Source organism: Brassica rapa, chromosome A09, assembly GCF_000309985.2.
Source record: "Brassica rapa cultivar Chiifu-401-42 chromosome A09, CAAS_Brap_v3.01, whole genome shotgun sequence".
Lineage (NCBI taxonomy): Eukaryota > Viridiplantae > Streptophyta > Magnoliopsida > Brassicales > Brassicaceae > Brassica > Brassica rapa.
The window spans coordinates 25,707,729-25,730,363 of NC_024803.2; the positions used below are offsets into that span (position 1 = coordinate 25,707,729).

At 33.4% G+C, this 22,635-nt stretch overlaps 2 protein-coding genes and 2 long non-coding RNA genes across 5 annotated transcripts; 2 read left to right on the forward strand and 2 right to left on the reverse strand.

The window, feature by feature from the left end:
• Nucleotides 1–1,367: 1,367 nt before the first annotated feature.
• On the reverse strand, nucleotides 1,368–8,101 carry LOC117128588. Its single transcript, XR_004451956.1, has 2 exons — nucleotides 2,280–8,101; nucleotides 1,368–2,192 (listed from the first exon to the last, which is right to left on the reverse strand). It is a non-coding gene; the product is annotated as an uncharacterized LOC117128588 (long non-coding RNA).
• Nucleotides 8,102–8,349: 248 nt separating this feature from the next.
• On the forward strand, nucleotides 8,350–10,746 carry LOC103840192 (plastidal glycolate/glycerate translocator 1, chloroplastic). The gene is made up of 7 exons (XM_009116671.3): nucleotides 8,350–9,044; nucleotides 9,201–9,462; nucleotides 9,545–9,660; nucleotides 9,740–9,849; nucleotides 9,941–10,118; nucleotides 10,184–10,313; nucleotides 10,424–10,746. Exons 1-7 carry the CDS (start codon nucleotides 8,447–8,449, stop codon nucleotides 10,572–10,574), a joined length of 1,545 nt encoding a protein of 514 aa, XP_009114919.1. The 5' UTR covers nucleotides 8,350–8,446; the 3' UTR covers nucleotides 10,575–10,746.
• A 350-nt stretch (nucleotides 10,747–11,096) lies between these two features.
• Nucleotides 11,097–14,630, forward strand: LOC108869898. 2 transcript variants are annotated; one of them, XR_004451955.1, is made up of 3 exons: nucleotides 11,097–12,015; nucleotides 14,137–14,239; nucleotides 14,326–14,630. It is a non-coding gene; the product is annotated as an uncharacterized LOC108869898 (long non-coding RNA). The 2 variants fall into 2 exon arrangements; XR_004451954.1 differs by having other exon boundaries at nucleotides 11,097–11,720.
• A 4,150-nt stretch (nucleotides 14,631–18,780) lies between these two features.
• Nucleotides 18,781–20,859, reverse strand: LOC103840194 (phosphoribulokinase, chloroplastic). Its single transcript, XM_009116672.2, has 5 exons — nucleotides 20,159–20,859; nucleotides 19,814–19,898; nucleotides 19,633–19,717; nucleotides 19,309–19,553; nucleotides 18,781–19,229 (listed from the first exon to the last, which is right to left on the reverse strand). Exons 1-5 carry the CDS (start codon nucleotides 20,683–20,685, stop codon nucleotides 18,978–18,980), a joined length of 1,194 nt encoding a protein of 397 aa, XP_009114920.1. The 5' UTR covers nucleotides 20,686–20,859; the 3' UTR covers nucleotides 18,781–18,977.
• Between the last annotated feature and the right edge of the window lie 1,776 nt (nucleotides 20,860–22,635).

Here is a 22,635-nt window from a genome sequence, read left to right on the forward strand (position 1 = left end):
TGCGTTGGTGGTTTTTCCTTTTCAATCACCGGCGACCATTTGGTTATCACTACCGGAACTCCAGCTAAATTCCACATGCCTCTTCTCAGAATTCTTCTACGGTCATCTTGATTTGGAACTCGAAACTTCATCGTGGTTGTGTTAACCTCATACACTTCAATTTTCTGCGTCTTATCATTCAGATTCCAAATCTTGTTCACAATCGCATGAATTTTTGCAATATGTGGAGTAGTGTCCAAGAATTTACCAACCAGGAAGTCATCCCATAACGGTGGCATATCCTTTGTGATCTCTTCCGGAACCATTACCGATCCTATCCCATCTTTCACCGTAACTTCAACATCATATTTCCTCAGAATTTTTTGCCCCTGAACCGCACCGATCCACGAACCCTTAGATCCTCCCGTATTACCCTGATATTGTAAACCCAGCCTCGATACATCTTTTTTTACACCCAGATCCAAAATCTCCATTGCTCCTTCCTTCATCGAACCCTCCTTCACATTAGTGGCCATTTCGTGATTTGATTGCTGCCCAGAACCTTGCGTCCCCCCCCTGAGATGTACCCCCCCCCCCCCCCCCCTCATCGGAGTCGGAGATAATCCCGGCGGATCCGCCGTACTCATGCCGTTATCGAAGAGAAACCCCCAATCGCCTGATCGCCTTTTTTGTCGCCTTATCAAAACGGAGCGTTTCGTATTGATTCCGTGTTTCACTATCTGACAAAACTTCAATCTTCAACTTTTAGTTAAATACAAATAAATCTCATATTTTTGCTGACCAAACTTTTTTAGTTTTGTCAAAAATCAGCCGTTTTGTTTTGTTCGTTATATTTAATAGTTGATTTTTGATATGACTGAAATGATTTGGTCAATACAAATATAAGATATTTTTGGTTTCAGTTGAAATGTTAAACATTAAAATGGCTTACTTAAAATAGTTTAATTAAACAAATTAGCTTTTCATCTTGATTATTATCTGACTTAAGTATATATGTTTTCAATAAACTTAAAAATATTTTTTAAGGAAGCAAAAATTAAAAAAATGTCCAACGTTAAATGTGATTTAAACAAACAAATTTAAAGTAAATTCAAACATAACATGAAAATAAATAAATGTTTAAACTTAAAATAAACTTAAATATAAACATAAAAGTAATAGCCAGAATACCTCTAAAAACATGAAATTAGTAATAGGTATGCCTATGATTGTTCTTGAGACGATCTTCGTAATGATTCTATTTAAAACAATTTAGTTGGTGACTAATATAATATATATAATTCAAGTAAAGTTGAACACATATACAACATGTTTTTGTTACACAAAATCAAATTAATACAAAAAGCTAGTGTCATATATGTCTTCTCAAATTTACATGCAATTCAAATTTTTTTTTCAAAATATGTGTAATTTGTGAAGACCTTCCTAAAAATATGAACACATATATGATATGCTTTCGGTGTATTTATTTGAATTGTATTATTCATTTCGTAAAATTATTATTTATTAAGTCTATTTAAAACATATATACTCAATTAAAATATATTAATCAAGATGAAAGAGTTATAGCATAGTATATGTTCGCTCGTGTAGCATTTTATGCAAGATTTTTATACTATTTCAACGAAATGAAAGAGTATGTCGTGCCTTTCAAATTTTACACTTCTCTTCTTTCACATGTTCATTAGTATATATTATAGTTTGTTTTACACTTCTCTTCTTTCACATGATATTATAGTTTGTAGTTGTCTTATGTACTAACCACTGTTTCAATTTTGTATACATTTTTGGTTAAAATGAAAGAAAAAACATTAATATTTAATCGTCGCCGTGTGTCTTCTTTTTTACCACCGTCCGTAGTATCATCACGACATCACCTTCTCTTCTTATTCTTAACCCTGCGTGGTAGTTTTTTTCCTTCTCCATTAACACAGTCACATTTTCTTCTCTATCACACATTATCTATCTTTCACTACTTCATCTACTCAACTTCCGCTCACTCCGCCTCAATCACTTCCAGCTGTACAATCGGGTATTACCATCACCATCGATATATTCTCTTTCATCACCGTTGCCACCCGTCGTAACCCATCTTCTTCTTAGCTCTTCCCACCGTCTTTTCTTTTATTTCACCTAATGTACTGACAATTAAATTCTTCTTGATACCCATTTTATTCCATCGCCATTGGACACTAAGAAAATAATTAGAAGATATGAATCTTTTTGTTTTTGTGTTCTATTCTATTATAGATATATTGGAATAGAATAGTAAAACTCACATGCAATATCGTCACTACCATTGGTTGTTACGTCGCCAACACCATCTTTTCACCGTCGCCACTTAACGTCTCATAACCTTTTTTCCACTCTCTTCTTCTCCCTCCACCCTCGTTGATGGTTTCTTTTTCTCATCCATCAACTCTAAAGACAACTCTTCCTGATTCTTGTAAATTATGTATTATCATTCACTTCTTGATTTTTCTCTTTTACTATTTATGAGACTTTTGGTTACGCCATCGTGTTCTATTTGTTTTGTTATATTCTATTTTTTAAACATAGAACATAATTGTATTTTTCAAATTATTTGTTTTTTTACGTTATATATTTATCAATTTGTTATCAAATTCGTACTATTTTCATATGATGTTTACTGTTTAGTTTTATTAATTTTCAAAAGTAAATAGAATGGATCCAATATTTTATACTATTTATATGTATGTATAAGTTAAATAAGTGCGTGTCATCAGCCTCTTTGTATAGTATGATCTGATAGTTAACAGTGTTGTTTTATTCCTTGCAATATCTGCAAGCGTCGACGTGATCTCTTACCTTCCCTTTGTCACATGTTAGAAAATTAAAGGGGATAAGCATAATAATCTTGGGCTAAATGTTACTCCCTCCGTTTTTTTTTATGTAGGTAGTTTTTAGGTGAATGCACAAATATTAAGAAAGTTATTAATTTTCTCAAAAGTAACATTTGATATATAAATTAGGTGTAGTTAGACCAATCATAAATAAGTATATATTATTTGATTGATCACACTAAACCCAATAAAAGTAAAAGTTACTTAAATTTATTAAAACTACTTATATTTTGAAACAAATTTTTTTACTTAAACTACTTACTATAAAAAAACAGAGGGAGTATTAATTTATAATATCAAATCAATATTGTATATTTTTCGTTTTTAAAATGGTAAAATACTTTGCAGAGAGATTTTATTTCGAAAATTGCATTGTATTTTATTTCTTTTGAAAACTACATTTTTTCTTAGGCTAAATGACTAATTTATCCTAATTAAATCAACAATATATTAATAGAGAAACATTTAAAAATTTATAACATGTAGTTTGTAATAATTACAAAAGAGTCTTGCTAGTTGTCACTTAATTAAGATGTCAATTAATCTTAAGTGACAGCATAAGAATCAATTGAAAAAAAAAAATTGGTTCAAAATCCAATTACTATGAAACATTATATTAACCCAAAATATAAAAATCGTGTATTTTTTCGTTAAAAAAAGCTATGGAACTACCTAATATGATTAACATATATATAATAATTAATGATTATGAATAATAAATATTTATTAACAATTTTTGCATCCTTCCTCATTTTTGTTTAATTTTATATTTATTAAAAAAATAAACAATCACATTAACCATATAATTAAAAATATAGAATTTTCCTTATATGTTATATTTTGAATTTTTAAAACAACTTTAAATTTAAAAAAAAATGTTAAAAATCCCTTTGAAAATTTTGGGATCAATGGCTTAATTTTTTTGTTATAACAAGATACAAATGATCATACAATCGTATTAATATGAATTTTTATTATATTCATATTAAATAATAATATATATATTTTAGTATCGTTTAAATTAAACTATGTACCATTTAAAAATACATAATACGTTAATTTTGAAATTTGCATTGAAAGAGTATTCAAACCTTAATATTTTAATTATGAAATGTGCTTCAAAAAATACCACATCAAAAATTTGAGATTAATGGTTTAAATTGTTTTGCTACATCAAATATACAAATGTTAATAAAACCATACGAGTAGAAAGTCTCAATAATACATATTTACATTAAAATATACTATATATTTATGTCAATATCTTTGAAATATAATTATATACCTTATAAAATAAATAAAATAATTATTTTGATTTATTTACCATAAATATATTGTAAATAAACAAGAGGTATTGTTTTTATTTATGTGATTACTATAATCTCCTATACATTAATTCAGAAACAATTGATTACTCTAGAAAGTGTAAGATTTTACTAATTAATATTTTTTGAAAATCTTACATGAGATCGATACAACTAAGATTTATTTAGAAGTTATTGAAATCACCTAGCGAGAACATGAATTGCACAAACATTTTGCTTTCCTAACCCTAGCCCCCTTTCTATTCATCACAACACCAACATATAATATTTGAAAGTGTCTATTGATAATCTGATATGGTAAAGTTTTTTTAAGTTCAGCACATTGTTTTTCTTAAATGAGCCTAGAATAGTTTTTAATGATGAACTAAAACGGACCATATATATAGTAAAATATGTTTTCGTTTAAAATTTATTGCATACCCAAAATAAATTTGAACCACAATCATTTTTGTTTAAAATTTTGTCACAATAAAATTTTGGGTTGGACAAAAAATCTGAATCTAAAAAACCGAACCAAGGCCGATCCAAAGAATAGTACTGAACTTTAACTAAAACTGGTTAGATATTCGAATGAGTTCAAAATTTGGGTATCTAGTGAACCGGAACCGATCCAAACCAAGATATTTTAGGTATCCGAATATATGCGAACAAGATTTAAAAATTATTTTAAAATTTAATATCTAAAAGAATATACAAAATATATAAGACATTTTTAAGTTGTCCAAAATACTTGAAAATATATACAAATAGTTATAAGTACATGTTTAAAATAACTAAAGGATACCTATAATACCTAAAATACTTAAAATATCTTTTGATTTTTCTATCCAAATATTTAAGTTAAACTATTTTTATGTTAATTTTAAGTATTTTGGCATACATTATTCAAATGTATATGTTATATATTATTTTTATTTTTAGATTTTGAAAATTTTAAAATATATATGAACTTTAATTTTTGAAAAAAAAATTAAATAAGTATTTTGGAAAGAAGAGTTTTGGAAGTTGCAGGTTTGGTGAGATAATGAGTTTTAACATGTTAAGTTTTATATTGTGTATCAAACATGATACTTTATTCCATAAAATTATATAGTTATCTAAGGTTATATTTTTTTAAAGATTAACATTGAAATATTATAAAATATTTATCCAATCATATATTTTAAATCAATATATTTATCTTAATAATTTCAAAATTTGAATTTCACTAAAAGATAAAAATTTAACTTAAGGGGTTGATTGGTTATGTTTGTATTTTATTTTTTTGCTGTAAAATTTAAGATGTGAGATTTAATGTTGTAGCTTTAGAATTTTAGCTGTAGAGTTGTAGTTGTGAGTTTTTTTAAAGGAAAAACATGATTGATAATATTATTTCTACATATTAATTTATCTATGATTAAATATTTTATGAACTGATTAATTATTATATAATTATGAATTTTTATTTGAAGTAAAAGAATACAATTGTTAAGTATCATATATAATCAACATAAGTAAGTTTTCAAAGCAATAAAATGAAATAAAAGTTAGTTATGGCTGTGAGTTTTAAAATGTAAAGTAAAGTTTGATTGTTTTAATATTTTGGCTGTGGAGAGAAATGTACAGCGCAACCCTCAGAGCTCTCAGCAATAATCACCTAAACCTGTTAAGATGTCTTTTCACATATTGGACAAGTGTAATTTTCAAAATCAAATTAAGTCAGTGTATTTTTCAAATTTTAAACATAAATATGGTATTTTCTTAATTATCCCTTTTAAAATTGCTTACAAATTAAACTTTTTTTTGACAACAAAACATTCACAGATTCATATTGACTCCGTAAACCAAAACGGTAACTCCGAATCTATGTAAATGACGAAGAATGGTTGTTTCCTGGCACTGCGTGCTAAGCTATCCGCCCGTTGGTTCTCCGTTCGAGGTACATGAACGATGTCTAAGTTGAGGAAGCTTCTTTGTAAAAACTTGATATCTTTCAGATAACTTTCAAATATTGGCTATTCTTCTGGTTTCGAAACCATTTTTACTAACTGAGAACAATTTGTGGCAAACGTAACCTGAAAGTGTCTTAAATTCTTCACGCATTCCATTGCCCAAATCAAAACCTCCACTTCCGAATGAAGAGGTGAAAGACATGCCCTTACATTCATTGCCTCCTAATAAACCATCAAAACCTGGTAGGGTATTATATCAGTCTTGTCTTGAAAATAGTTTCTTATTTTTTCATGAACCATCATCAATATCCTGACGTTACTAATGGGATTCTGGTCTACACCTGAAATTCCTTCTTTTGATCGGTGAGTATATGTACTTATAAATTAAACTATTTAATATAATATTTCTTTCTTATTAAAGGAGGAGCATTGATAGAAATAAACCTTGGCCTCATGTGTTTATTACATGAGTGTCATTTCCTATGTGTCATCACCACATGCACTCTCACTTACTTAAAAAAAAAACCTTTATCAACTAGAATAATTACAAACAAATGCCACTGGTCATTACATTATACTATATTATTTCGGATTTCAAAAATAACCTTGATTACATTCCGATTTCAAAAGGGGTTATGTCTATGGTAAGTCATTTACACTTGATTACATTCCGATTTAAAAAAAAAACGGAGATTTAACTAAAGCAGCATATTAACTCATTTCTATGAAAGACTTTATGGTATGTTCGAAAATTTAGAAGTGTTTCATTTAAATAAGACAACAAAATAAGTGTTTCTTTAAACGTGGTACAACGTATTCAAGGCATTATGTCAAATCGTTTCTCAGCTGATATGCCATTGGAGGAAGGTCACTCCTATGAAATTAAAGATTTCGAGCTATCCCATGCAGCAGAGCGTGTTCGATTGACAAGGAACCGATATAATATTAACCTCACTAACTCCTCTGTCATTGTGAAGATCGATCCTATAAAACATTCCAGCTTTTATTGTTTTCCAAACTGGGATGATCTTTACCGTGGCTTACATCATCCTAAGTTTCCTATTGGTATGTTTTCTCTTCTATATAATTAAATGAAAATTGAGAGCAGCGAAATAATCTTGAATGTGTTCATATTGATAATATTATGTATCTAAATATGTGTAAATCTTTTGGCCTATCCAATCAGATATTTATGGTCAAGTGATAGGAGTATGATTTCTTGAAGAATATATGATGGAACCTACTAACGGAAATAATGGTATCATCGACCACAAAATCCGTTTTTTTTTGTACTACACATCCCGTAAGTATTCAACATCTGTAAAAAGAAAGATATACATTTGTATAGTATCACATGGTTTGATCCGTTTTTTTTTACAGTAACGTCGTCATTAAGTGTGTCGCTTATGGTGCACTTGCTCATGTTTTCAATGATTTATGGAATTCTATAGATGCAGACATAGTATTATGTGTTTTACAGTGTTGGCAAATTAATTGGAGACAAGGTAATCTATTGTATTTATTGTATATACAATAGATTAATAGGAGCTGATGTTATATGTATATTTTGCTAATATTTTTCATATTTCATAATAAGGCCGACTTAAGAGGGTTACTAACATTGATGGATTTTTCAAAATTGTCTTCGACCCCATTGGTGTTCCCGAAATTGATGCTTTACGATTGAGGTAATACATGCATTCACATATTTATTAAATAATTTTTTTAATTTCTCTAGATGGTCTCTTTGCTTGCTCATAATAGGATTGCAAATAAAGACTTTTGAAGGCATTATTGACAACAGTTATTTTGTCTCTATTTTTTATTTTCTTTTATTTTTTTTATACATTGTTCTTTTTATATTTTATTAGACTATTGCTTATCTTTCATTTAATATTATATTTATAATTTACCTGCATGCAAACAAATATACAATTTAATTTTAAAGTCCATCGCATATAAATTTATATTGACATACTAAAATTCTTAGCTATAATCCGTAATTTCTTACATATATTTTTTTTACTATGACTTTAACTTTTATTATGTCTACATATTAAAAGCTATAATACTTTAAAAAATCTCTTCGCTCTGCGCAGGCTGCGGGTTATTATCTAGTTATTTAATTAAAATAGAGATAACTTCGGGGAAAAACTCAGCACAAGTGGGAGAAGAGACAAAAGTCGCTCATCTCTTTATTGATAGAATCAGAACCTTCTCTCTTGTCCATACAAAGTCTCGTAATCCAATTCCCTTCATTAAACGAAGATGAATAAGACTATGATGTGTTGTCCCGCAGCATCACAGCCACGTCGTCTCCACCTCCATGGCTACTCCTTTAGTCACCCCTCTCTTCTCTCCGTTAGCTCTTTCTTCATCAAGAAACCGCCATTCATGTCCCAAGACCCTATTCCAATCGAAAGATGGAAAGACTTGCGATTCTAGTGCAACCCAGAAGCTAAACCAAACAAGATTACGTAAAACAGATGGACAGAGAAGGAGGTTTCTGCAAATGGGTTCTCGAGAGATGAGCTTCGGGAGAAAACTCTCAACTCAAGCCATGGATGGTGCAGGAACAGAAAACACGTCAACAACGATCTCTCGTAAGGTGTTTGCGGCAACGCACTTGTTGGTGTCGCTTGGGATCATACTTGCGGCAGACCAGTTCTTGAAACAGGCTTTTGTAGCAGCGTCCATCAAGTTCCCTAGCGCTCTCTTCGGGATGTTCTGTATTTTCTCCCTTCTTATGATATTAGATTCCGTTGTCCCCGCTGCTGCGACCGGTATGATGAACTTCTTCGAGCCTGCGTTTCTGTTCATCCAGAGATGGCTTCCTTTGTTCTACGTCCCTTCTCTTGTGGTTCTCCCTCTCTCCGTCAGAGATATTCCGGCGGCTTCAGGCGTCAAAATCTGCTACATTGTAGGTATACAATCACTCTCTTGTTCTTCTTCTAGCTTCCATAGTAATCTTCTGTTCATTCTCTTTTGTTTAATTAGTGTTATAAAATGCGCTAGGCGCTTGTTAGGCGCGCCTAGCCGTATATGTGGGTGCCTAAATGTGTGATCAAATGCTTGTACAGCTGGTGGATGGTTGGCGTCTCTTTGTGTAGCAGGTTTCACAGCTATAGCAGTTAGAAAAATGGTGAAAACCGAGATGACTGAAGCTGAGCCTATGTCAAAACCTTCACCATTTTCAACACTTGAGCTCTGGAGTTGGGGTGGGATCTTCGTTGTGTCGTTTGTTGGTGCTCTGTTTTACCCTACTTCGTTAGGGACAAGTGCAAGAACTTGTCTCCCTTTCCTTCTTTCTTCTACTGTTCTAGGTTACATTGTGGGATCAGGGTAATATTCAAATACCATTGTCAAGTATCTCTCTCTCTCTTGATTTTATATTCTCATCGTCTTGTCTTTTTTTTTTTTCAAGGTTGCCATCTTCTATCAAGAAAGTTTTCCATCCTATAATCTGCTGCGCGTTATCTTCAGTACTCGCTGTTCTAGCTTTTGGATATGCTTCAGGGTCTGGACTTGATCCTGTTTTAGGTAAAGTCACACAAACAATAGAGAAACCCTTTAAATAACCTAAACAAGAATGTAAAAACTATTCTTTAAATGGATGCAGGAAACTACCTAACCAAAGTAGCATCAGATCCTGGTGCTGGTGACATATTAATGGGTTTTCTTGGCTCTGTCATTCTCTCTTTTGCTTTCTCCATGTTTAAACAAAGAAAGGTAAAAAAAAAAAAAAAAAACAGCAAACATGTTCTGTTTTGCTTTAGAAAACTGGTAACGATCTGTTTGCTTTGCCTCTTGTCATCTTCAGCTCGTGAAGAGGCACGCAGCTGAGATCTTCACATCTGTGATAGTGTCAACACTATTCTCGCTCTATTCCACTGCTCTTGTTGGACGTTTAGTCGGTCTAGAACCATCTTTAACGGTGTCAATCTTACCACGCTGCATCACGGTTGCATTAGCCCTTAGCATTGTATCACTCTTTGAAGGTATTCTTCTCTTGTACAGAGCACATTAAAGAACATTTCCTAACGACTTTCTTGGACATTTTCAGGAACCAATTCGTCTCTTACAGCAGCTGTAGTCGTTGTGACTGGTCTGATTGGAGCTAACTTTGTACAAGTTGTTCTTGACAAATTGCGTTTGCGCGACCCAATTGCTCGGGGGATAGCAACTGCTTCAAGGTGACTCCTCTTTCACATTTTGAATCAGAATTAGGCAAAATCTGCGTTCTTTGATAACCATTAGTGCCGTTAAGATCAAAAGACATTAACTTTCTTGTTTTTATGGACAGTGCTCATGGACTTGGAACAGCAGCTTTGTCGGCTAAGGAGCCAGAGGCTCTTCCCTTCTGTGCGATTGCTTATGCGCTCACCGGAATCTTCGGATCCTTATTGTGTTCTGTCCCTGCGGTCAGGCAAAGTTTGCTGGCTGTCGTAGGCTGACGGGGATGATGATGTTGCGACACACAACTGGGACTCTCAGAATCTGGCAAGTTACTTTTGTAAATGTTGTGAATTTGTAATGGAAACAAAATTTGTAAAGTTAATATACCACCAACTTAAAAAATAATAATCCCATATATAAAAGGGATTGAGGGATTGTTTTCAGCCTATCCACTTGAGCAAATTAAATCAACCTATCATACACAAGTTTTATGCAATGTCATCACATCATTTGTCTCACGATTAATTGTCAAAAGCACGTTAGGGTTATCGTTTCCTCTTCTCTTATTTTAGGCTTCTAAACCTCTCCGAAATTTCTTTATCCCAGTTTCACTATTTTCTTCACGATCCTTTTCTCACATCTGGATCTTTTGGCAAACAAACAAAATTATCCAATCATAAATACATAGCCATATTCTCTACCAATTGGCCTTCGCTGTGAATCGGAGTGGAAAGCTGTAGGAGTTTGATGTCGTGTGTTACAGCTAAAGTAGTAAGGACAGATGGCAGTAGATGAGTGAGGAGAAGAGTTACGAAAGTTGTTGGTAAGTTTGTTACGGGAAGTCCAGCTGACAGAGCGTCATTGGTCGATCAAAAGGAGACGAGGAGAAACAGAGTGTAAAAGAGTTGTTGCACTTTCTTTTCAATTCATTCAGATTCATTTGTAAAACTTTCTCAAGAATTCTAATAAACGTCTCGTAAAGAGTTTACTACTTAGAAGATCGTTCTCTCATCGGGATCTTCTACAGGTAGACTCCAATTCCTCATTTTATGAACGTCGGATTGATCTTACCGTGAAAACATTGTTTTAACGCTATCATCGTGTTGCCAAAACGGGGCCTGGAGATAAAGACAATTCTTTGGATCGAAAGTTTTATGTCAATTTTGACGCATCATCTTATTGCAGGTAACTTTTCAAGTAAAATTTTCATTGAATCATGGTTTCCTTTTTTTTTACAACCAAGCTTCCACATACTGGAGAAAAGAAGAAGAAGAGTTTTCAGAGAATGAGGCTCTTTTGGCAGAGAAGAATCACAAAAATAAAGAAGAGACACGGGAGAGAGCAGAGTATAAAGCTGCTACATTGAGAATGAAGCAAGAGAAGGTCTTGCGATGAAACCTGAGAAAGGACCTGATGATACACAAGTAACTACTCCTTTCTTTGCCACTCATCACTTATAATTCGCTGACTAAAGGTCACACTACTACTTATTATATGCAAAGCACATCAATCTATTTTACTTATTTTGTTATTAACAACTTCGTGAGTGATATAAAAAATTTAGTACCTCTTTAAAAATTAAGTTCTCTGTTTAATCTTCACCAATCAAACATCTGGAATTTGCGTTCTTTTGACTTGAGGATATGAGAAGATTCTGATTTATTATATCATCTTGATGCCTTCTCTTATAAGCTTCAGAAAATAGAGTTGGGCTCTCAAGTAAGTGTTGCAATATTTTTTTTTTTTTTGAATGAATGCTAAATTTATTCATCAAAAAAACCTATTTACATCAAGTGGGTCATTTGTTAAAAGAAATAAGATCCTAACTCTTTACATAAAAATCTTATCTCTTTTTAATCTCTTAAAGCTCTGCAAAAATATTTACTCTCTAGTTCCAAACCAGTGCTGGAGAATGAAGCTCATGCCTTTAACTCCCTTCATTTGGACCAGACTAAGTTTATTTCGGATTGCTTTGTCTATCAGCTTTGCCAGAACTTGCTGAGGCATAGGACTTTCACCATGACGTCTCTTGTTTCTTTCTCTCCACAGCATGTAGACCGCAATTTGGAAAGCATAACTCAGACAGAAGCACTTCATTTTCTCCATTGGTGAGACAGAGATCAGTGCAGTAACTTCATCCCACTTATGAGCATAAGCATTGCCTAGAATTCCTTTAACCAGATTCTCCCAAATTCGAGAAGAGAAAGCACACTCGAAAAAGAGGTGATTTTTAGTCTCCTGAAACGATTTGCAGAGAACACAGGTAGAGTCAACTCCTTAATTACAGCGAGATATCCGATCCATTGTTGCCAGTGTACCCCTAGCAGCAATCCAAGTTATGAATGCGAATTTTGGTGTGGCTTGAGAGAACCAGATACTTCCTCCCCAAGAACATTTAACCCCTGTTTCTCTTATCTGCATCCATGTTTCTGTGGTAGAGAATCTCGGTTTGTAACCCGCTTTCCCCCTCCACAAATCCCCATCCTCCACTTTAGCCCTCTGCTTCCTTTTAACAATCTCCAACTCTGCTTCTATATCATTTAGCAAAAGCCGTCTGTGCTTCTTCCTTCTTCTTGTATTATTTAGTACTTCTTCCAAAGTAGCTTCCTTTCGAATGCCCATTTCTATAAAGCCCCTGTCTCCAAGCAGATCAATCATCACCCCAAGATCAGACCACCAGTCGTACCAGAAGGAGGTGTGACGGCCATTTCCTACTGCTTTCCAGTGGAATCTCTTAGCTATCTCCCTCAGCTTTAGCATCTTTTTCCATATCCACGATCCCACTTGCGTTTTTTCACTCATCACCCAGAATTTCTTCTTTTTTATCAGGTTGATTCTGACCCATTTCCCCCACAATGAGTCTCCAACAAGCATTCTCCAGATAAGTTTTAACCTGTAGACCAGATTCACTTCCTTCAATGCTCTGATCCCAAGACCTCCTTCTTCCTTTGGTTTACAAATGTCTTGCCACGCCACCTATGCACCCGTCGGCTTAAGCTCTGGACCAGACCAAAGAAAAGCAGATGCTAGTTTCTCAATTTCCTTCAGATATTGGCTCGGAAGGCGAAAGACTGCGGCCCATAAGTTAACTATATTCATCAACACCGCTTTGATCAACTGTAGTCTGCCCGCGTAAGAGAGAAAACGACTAGTCCAGGTGCTTATGCGACCTCTAATCTTCTCAAGTAGCGGCAAGTAATCATGTCTACCCATGGCCTGAGTTAACAGGGGCAGCCCCAAGTATATAACAGGAAGAGATCCCTCCGCAAAGGGGAAGTTTGTGAGTATTCTACTCTTCTCCACTACTGAAACTCCTGCCATGAATATGGTTGATTTCTCCAGGCTAATCGAGAGGCCCGACCACACTGCAAATTCTTCAAGCACCGACAGAATCCCTTGCACAGATTCTTTCTTCCCTTTTACAAAGACCATCAAGTCATCTGCGAAGCAAAGATGGGTTAGAGCTAAACCTTGACACCGGGGGTGAAGTTCAAATTTCTTCTCTCTCATCGCTTTGTCAATTTTATATGATAACACATTCATACAAATAACAAAGAGATAGGGTGAGAGGGAGCATCCATGTCGTAGTCCTCTCAAGCTCTGAAAATAACCCGCTAAATCTCCATTAACTTGAACCGAGAATGAGGGGGAGGTGACACAAAGCTTTGTATTTAATGGTTTAGATGTCTAATACTACAGTTTTTCTCGCATATTAAGTCCAATAAATTTGATTTTAACCGTGTGAAAAAATAAATGTTAACCATGTGTTGTATGAGTATTTCTTACATCTAAAGTGTGGTGCATCTTATCCAAACACTGCTGCTACATACATATATGTAGACATGATGGAGGAAGTTTGAGGAACTGTACATGTTTTCTTGCGGCATCTTCACAAAGCTCTCAAGTGTAATCAGAGGTTGCTTGGTCTCCTGACCATATCCAGGTTCTTTCTCAATGTTCTCTAGAAACATCACTTTTGTATCTAATTTGATTTGCTTATTATGTGTACTGTCCCTTTTGTCTCAAAAGCCATTGGTCACCCTCTTTGAGAAGTTTCGAGGGTGCGACGTGATTCTCAGCCAAGAGATGAAAAGCGCATGAGAAGTGTTGAACATCAATTTTAATTTCCCAAGCGCATTCAGAAAGGGTTTAGTGCAAATATATGACTAGATGTGTAAGTTAGATGTCTGCTTTGCTTATTTCACGTAGAGGTACTGAATATTGTTTAGTTATGGAAAATCATCGAGTGGCACAAAGACGAAAAAAAGTTAGATTTTGTTCGCTATTATTGTCCTTAGAATCATGTTCTCAGATTTAAACTCACTGATCAAGTATTAGAGACTGTTATTGAAATTTGACCAAAAGAATATGTGATCAGGATGTTAAAATATATCATTGGTTCATTTACAAAATTGTTAATGATTTTAAAGTTTTCAAAATAGACATTTTTAGAAGAAAAAAAAACAGCAGCAATGCACTACCTTAAAGCCTTGATGTTTATTTGCGAAATCAATGATTTACAATATTTTTCGAACTGGTTGCTGATATTATGATTACTAGGTAAGTATCTGTGCTACGCCGCGGGATGTTTTGTAATTTATTATTTTATTTTGACATCACTTTTCATAAATAAAAATAAATATTTTGAATGAAATATCAGTATACAGTAAAAATTCTATAAATTAATCATTCTATTAATTTATAAAAAAAAGTTTATTTGTATATTTTTATGTATATTTCAGTGTAAAAATAAGAAGAATAATATATATTACGTATGTATTGATTAAATTTTATAAATATAAATTTTCTGTTGTTTTTATTCAATTATTTAATGTACATAAAATAGTCACCAAAAATGTAGATGCATTTTTAGGTGTAAAAAGATAAAATAAAATCAAAATATTTTGAAGTTTAAAAGAAAAAGATAAACTTCACTATGAATAAAAACAAACTATAATATATTGGCCCAACTGGGAACTGATGAAATATATTTATTTATAGTTTTTATTAATTTATCGAGTATTAACTTATAGAATTTATATTGTATTGATGCAATTCTAATTCAAACAAAATACTATTTAAAAGTGGAGCAAGCAAGAAGGTAGTATGGGCTTTTATAATCATACATGTTTTCATAATTTGCATATTTTCTTAATTTCTCATGTTTAGTCTAATTTGTGTTAAACCCTTCAGCACTCTCTGTTAAGTTTTGTATATGTTTTCCTTCAAATTCTGATTATTTTATTTATCACTATTACTATTTATTTTACATTTGTATATTTGTTATAATGGATTTTACCAGAATCTAATCTGTTATCATTGTTCTTATTTGTTACAGAAATAGTATGATTACTTCATTTAGTTCACCAATGTTATATCAATGAATGAAGCTTCATTTTTCTTCTCATTACTTCCATCGAATGCCACCTCTTTTTCTAGTCTCCAAATCTACATATAACTTTTAGCAATAGTTCAATATACTTTCATCACCCAGAGTATTATACTCATCTAAACGACTATGTAATCCATTTATCTTTGGCTGACACAGAGTGCAAACTGAGTTCTATAAATTCTCATATGTTGCTTGTCAAACTTGGATCCAATGCAAATTCAATTTTTCATGATAGTATTTATGAGATAAATGAGGAGACTATTGCACCATTGATCTTGTATATTGAGGTACTTGTACACTGTTTAAATATTATAAATACTTTGAAGATATAATTATAGACCCCCATTGAAAGTTAGTTACAATGCAAGTACGTAAAACAAGCAAAAAAAAATTTTCAAACAAACAAATATAAGCATCGAAGGCCAATTTGTGCAAGCTAGCTAGAGAGTGATTGAGCATATTCCCGGTTAGCCACTATTGGATGAAACTCATGTCCTCCCCTCACTATCAGCAGATCCGACCATGCATGCCGGTCCAAACAATAAAAAAAATTCTGTGAGCCCTAAGCTAATATAGCAAATATACAAATAATAACAATTTGTAATGTAAAATTGTGAAATATGGCTCAGTGGCCCTAAGCAGCTGCTTATGTAGCCTACTTTCTAGGACGGACCTCTATCAGCGTAGTGATTTTCAGGTTTTGCAAGAGTCAAATGTTGCAAAACTTATGAAAATGTTGTTTAAGTTTTAGGCAAAAACAATCTGATTCTTTAATATTCTTTAACTGTGAACAATCAGGTTTTACCCTGACTCCTCTGTCATACTCAAGTCATTTGAAAATAAAACTTGAACCTGAAATAAGCAATATAATCGTTGGATTCGTACTAAACCCAGAAACGACTATACAAGATTTTTGCCAAGCATTAGCGAAAGAAATGCTATTTTTTTTTAACATGAGAAAAGAGCAACACATCTATGAAATCGACTCATGGTCGGGTTCTTAACTATATTCAGTCTCCTGGTGACTTTTCTTGTATATCATCCTCCTTCAAAATCAAGTTGATTCAGTACCACGGGTTGACATCAAACAAGAGGTTCCTTAAATATAAGCTAGCTCTAATCGTACAAAAGAGTTGTTTGAGAAGCAGTGACACCTCTCGACTGAAGCCTAAGCATCCCTATAGCTTTAAGAATGATGTATGGATCTCATGTGACTTTCGTGGTTGAATCAGTCATGAAACCTTCAACCTACAATTACAACGACATATTACCAAACAGAGCAACAAAAAATAAAAAATAAACCCATGAGGTCCATGAAACATTGGTTCTTGATCCGTTAACCAAAATTCCTCAAGCTAGTACATTTGAGAGTCTTTCTCGTTTCACAATATTAGGAATTGTGGATGAAGTTGAAATAGAGTCATCTAGCTCACTCAGCTTGACAAGAGGTTGGAGGGAGATAAAACCTCCTATAAATACCAAGCCATAGAATGGAAGATGGTCTGAGGGAGAAGAAAATATGGCCGATGTGGTCATGGTTATTATTAGTATATATTGTATTTTATTGCATTGTTGGCTCTTCTAATCTCTACCTTTATTGTTTCATAGGTTTGGGATTGAGTCTTTCATGAAATTATTTCATGCAAATTTTACCAAACTAATACTTTTCGTCTTATCATGTAATAGTTTACGTTTTTAATTTGAAAATCTTTAGTCAAAAACAGTAAATGTTTATATATACAATTATCATATAAAGTTATATGATATATAATTTTTAATTTATAAATATTATTATATATATATATAATTTTTAGTTCTTTTGTTATTGAAAGTTATATATAGTAAATTTTATTTTAAATTTGAAATATTATTCTTTTAAAAATTAGAAATATATTAATTTTAAAATATTATTTTAAAATTATAAATGTAATAAATGGAATATAAATATAGTTTTTGATATTATTAACTAAAATTAATAAATTATATAAAATAATGTTTTATCAAAAGTTTCATATAAAAACATTGAATAAAGAGTATCTGGAGAACATTTGCAGCTTCTAAATGCTACTATAAATGGTTTAGTAGTTGATTGAATAATTAGTAATATTATGTTTTTACAAATGCTTTCCATTGAAGACCACATAAGGCGATAATTAGCAACAGCAGAAGAAGCTAAATGAAATGGCACGTGCGACGTAGGATCATTTCTTTAATGCTACACTTTGGGGTCCATGTTCTTGTTGATCCTAGATATCAGGTAACAAAAAAATATGAAGTTTCTGTTTTGGAGCTGTGTTTAATGTTAAGAAGTGTTCTTTTATTTTTGGTTTCAGGGTCAAGGGCTTGGTAAAGCTCTTGTGAAAAGCTAGTAAGGGCTCTTCTTCAAAAATATATTGGTAATATATCTCTTTTTGCAGATAGCCAAGGTGATAAAAATATTTAGATGTATTTCCTTTTTGAAGAAAATATATTTAGATCTTTTTTCCCTTGAATGTTTCATGCAGTTGTGGATTTCTCTCTGATCCAGAAGGCATCAAAGGCAAGTTTTTACCAGTGCACTTCTGTAACTCGAAATCAATATGTATCTATGGTAGATACATACTAAAATACATGAGTATGATCAACAGGAAGAAACCTTAATTCATTCTTTTGCTTAAAGGTTGATTTTCGGTTTTACTTTTATCAATAGATAAAGAGTAAATCTCCAAAGTAGCACATTTCTAAGTTTATGTCACAAAAATAACCCTCAAAAACTAAAATGACCAAAATAGCATTTTATGTTTTGAAAAATTTAATTTTTTTTTATTTTTCAAAATTTGAAATCTTATCCTCAAAACCCCACTTTCCAACTCTAAACCCTAAAACCTAAACTCTAAACCCTAAATCCTAAACTCTAAACCCTAAATCCTAAACTCTACCCCTTAACTCTAAACCCAAATGTCTAAATTAATTTACCATTGGGGTATAAGTGTATATTTATTTCTTTTGATAAAACATTAAGTGCTATTTTGGTCATTTTTATTCTTATAGGTTATATTTGTGACAAAAACTTTTTTAGTGTTATCTAAGTCATTTTCTCATAGATAAAAGCATTGTACTAACTTAATTGTTATTGCTCTGCTAATAAATTTTCTACATTACATGCTTTTCTTTTTATATCTCCACACAAATTACAAACATGCAACACCGTCCTTTTCTCCATGAAAATCCGCGGAAACAAAGCATAAAGAAAGAAAGAAGAAGAAACAACCAATGGGTTTATCGACGCGTTCTGTTTTGCTTATTTGTTTTAGGCTTTAGCAGCTTCTGTAGGAGCATTGGCTTTGTTGGCAATGAGCTGCTCATAGAGATCTCTGATTTTCAATCCAACAATTGTCTGGAAAAGACCAGTTCCGTTGTTGCTACCAGGGAAGTCAGCATGTTTGAGCATTTGTTGAGTCACTTCACCGTAGAATTTGGTCGAGAGGTTGCTCAGATGGCTCTCCACGTAAATCAGCTCGTCAAGTCTATCGAATTGCCCATCCATCTCCACAACAGAAACCTGAAAGAAAGAACAAATGTTCCAACCAAGAGCTAAAGAAACTTAAAACTCATTCTGCAACCTAGACAAATGAATGCACCTCATTGTCGAAGTAGGAATCAGGTTGGTAGTTGAACTTGATGCCAGGGTAGGAGCAGGTGAGTTTGCGACCACAAGGGATCCACGAGATGGTTGAACCTTCATCGAATAGGTAAACCGGGCTGAAGTACTTAACACCTTCTTTCATTATCAATCTCACTCTCAACACTTTGCCTTCATTATCATCTGGAATCAACTGCGTTGGAAGCACTTCTATCACCGCATCCGCGTACTGCTTTTGTGGGTCTGTATAAGCCATTCATAGATTGTTAAACCAGATGAGTTAATATTCTAGGGAAATATAAAACATAAACTATAATTATACCGATGAATGCATCGAAGTCGGGCTTTCGTGCTTCTATACTTGCTTTGATGCTCTCTAAACTGTGACCTCTCTCAGCCATGTCCCTCTATTATCATCAAACCGTTACAAAAGTCCATATCAACGACACATTAACAGTAACGGTCGAGTGAAATGAAATATGTATATAGATAAAGAAACACACCTGGATTTTCCAAGCGAATTTGACCTCATTGCTAATGTCTAGGTAGATACTGAAGTCCAACAACTCTCTTACTCTCTCATCAAACCTTCACAAGTAGATAAAACATTATTATAAAATATTGGAATGAGCAATGACCGAAACGATATACTTAACTATTCGAATAAAACTTTTAATTCTTGTCCAACTACAAGACTTTCATGCAAAGGTTCGAAGATCCGTATTTTAACCCTCATACTCATTCGTATATAATATTTAATAAGTCTAAGATTCTTAATCATCCAAATTCCGACAAGAAAGGAGACTTCCAAACTCGAAACTGATACGTTTTGTATTGGTAAAACTTACATTGGATGAAGACCTTCGATGACGAGAATCTTGGGAGGCTGAATAAGCTCAGGTGCGTCGAGAAGTCCTGTGACGTGATTATAAATAGGTTTCTCGACGGCGATGCCACTCTTGAGAGCTTTGACTTGCTCATACATGAGATCAAAGTCATTGGCGCGTGGGTCCAAAGCAGTGACTCCTTTCTCTTTGCGACCGGTCCTGTCCAACGAATGGTAATCGTCGAGACAGATCACAGTGGTCATGTCACTGATGAGTGTGTTGGAGTCAGGGTTCCCTCCTTTTGGTGGCTCAGCTGCTCCACCGAAGACACTGGTTAGCCTCCGCATGAAGGTACTTTTGCCGCATCCAGAGTCGGCAGCGAGTCCGATCACGACGGTTTGTTGTGCGGCGCAAGTGATGATGGTGTTGAATCTACGGTTGGTTTGACGACGGTAGAAGAAGACTTGCTTTGAAGAGGAAGAAGGGGAAGAGGTTAAGAAATGAGTTGAGTTAAGAGCTTGTGTTGAGTAGATTGTTGAGACAGCCATTGTTGCTTGATGTTTGGTTCCTCTTCCTCTTCTTCTCCGCCTAAGCACTCTGTTTTGAGTGATGAGGATTAGGATAGAATGAGAGAATGTGGGTAACGATTTTTGATTTTATGGGTTATTGTGTGGTGACATAAAGATGTTATTTTCTTGAAATAAAAATAAAATGAGGAATGAGAGGAGGAAAATGGGTTATAGGAATTAATGGCAATTTGTAAAGAAGAAAATGAGTTTTGTTGTGACTAGATGTGGTTGTGTAATGAGTGGCTCATGTTTTGATTTTCTGAATTAAACTATACCTTGTGATGTTGTTTTAGATAAGTCTTTAGTTTATCTGTTAAGATAGTTGTTGATAAGTAAACATTTATAGCCTCAAAAAACAAGCAACATCTATCTTTACTTCATGGTTCTTTTGGTATGTCTTAAGTTTAGATTTGCATAATGGCATTTGTTTTTGATTAAAAGATTAAAAGATTAAAAGATTATTGGATATTTGAAGGTTCGGAGAGTGGAGTTGTGATGAAGTGATAAAACTAGAACGAGAGACACATGATGGTTATTTACTTGTTTTTTGGGTTTCGGATATTTGTATTGACACGTGGGGAAGGCTAATTGGAAAAATGCGGATTAGGTGTTTACGGTCTGAAGTTGAATGAGAGTGTATCGTGTGGGTCCATTGACACATCCCCTATATCCCTTAAGCTTCAAATCTGAATGGTCTTACGTTTTTTCATTTAGCATTAGTCCAAGATCTTCTACTCGAGGCACTTAACAAAGCTGTTTGAAGCATTGAACCATGAGCTAGCAAAGACCATTATATAACGAGAACTGAAACCACCACATTTTCAATATGCATGCATTTCACCGTGCCTTGTAATATCAAGTACGAACATTATTAAGGGTCAGCTAAATCTATAATATAATATAGTACAGTTCCCTCTTTTCTGAGGCTGACACGTTAGCATTTTGGTGGATCTCACTTTTAAAAAGTGTGAAAAAGTGTTAGGGTTGTGGTTCAAACCTAGGTCATTAAGATATAAACACCAACATTTATACCACTAAACTAAATGATACTTTGAACATTGATGGCCGAAACTAATATATATTTATGAAGGTAAGAAACCTTTGCTTCTTCGGTTTTCTCTGTGGACCGGGTCTACAAGTGTATTATGAGTTTCATTTTTAAATGAGGTTCATCACTGAAAAAAACAATTATAGTTTTTTCATATTTTAAATTGTCTTCGTTTAATATGAGTTAGGGTTCTTTTCATCATTGTCTCAGACAAGTCTGAGTTACAGAGTTGCGCCGTATGTCTGTTTGGAATCTATTTTTTCACCGGTGAACTTTTCATCTCCCCATCTTAAATCGTTTCATCTTAAATGTTCCTGATTTGTACCCTTTCTGTAAACCCTATATATATGATTCTCATCTTTGGTGAACCCAATATGCATCTCCACAAAACTCATTGATTCCTCTTAGCTTTAACGATCTTCTAGAAAATGTCTCTCTGCCTCTCCAGTTTTTCAAACCGGCGTTCCCGACATCCGTCACTGAACCTTCGAGTCTCTCCGTATTGATTGTAGTAGTCAGAGCATAGCCTCTAACCTCCTCGCTTAAGGGATTCCCTGAACTTCAAGAAAGACAGTGAGTTTATGGGAATCACGGTTCTCTTTTTTGATGAAAAGGTAAGTTAATCTTCGATTTATAACACTTATTTAATATAATTGTTTTTAATTGATTTCCTGATTCTTTGTTAATTAATATTATTTACAGATTCCGTGATTCATAGGTTTATTCCCGCCGAACGTGCTAACTATTACATGCCATCTTTGAAAGGCGATTTCATTGTGAAAGTCGATCGTTTTGAAGTTGCTAGGTGCTCAAGCATGTACAAGATAATTGATCATCCATTCCTCATTCGTTTCATCTCACCAACTATTATTGATGAAGTC

Coding starts and splice junctions, on each gene's coding strand:
- LOC103840192 (XM_009116671.3), top strand. CDS start 8,447: ATGGCTACTCCTTTAGTCACCCCTCTCTTCTCTCCGTTAGCTCTTTCT. Junction 9,045..9,200: donor CAAAATCTGCTACATTGTAG/GTATACAATCAC, acceptor ATGCTTGTACAG/CTGGTGGATGGTTGGCGTCT. Junction 10,314..10,423: donor GGGATAGCAACTGCTTCAAG/GTGACTCCTCTT, acceptor TTTTATGGACAG/TGCTCATGGACTTGGAACAG.
- LOC103840194 (XM_009116672.2), bottom strand. CDS start 20,685: ATGGCTGTCTCAACAATCTACTCAACACAAGCTCTTAACTCAACTCAT. Junction 19,899..20,158: donor ATCGAAGGTCTTCATCCAAT/GTAAGTTTTACC, acceptor CTACTTGTGAAG/GTTTGATGAGAGAGTAAGAG. Junction 19,718..19,813: donor AATTCGCTTGGAAAATCCAG/GTGTGTTTCTTT, acceptor TGATGATAATAG/AGGGACATGGCTGAGAGAGG.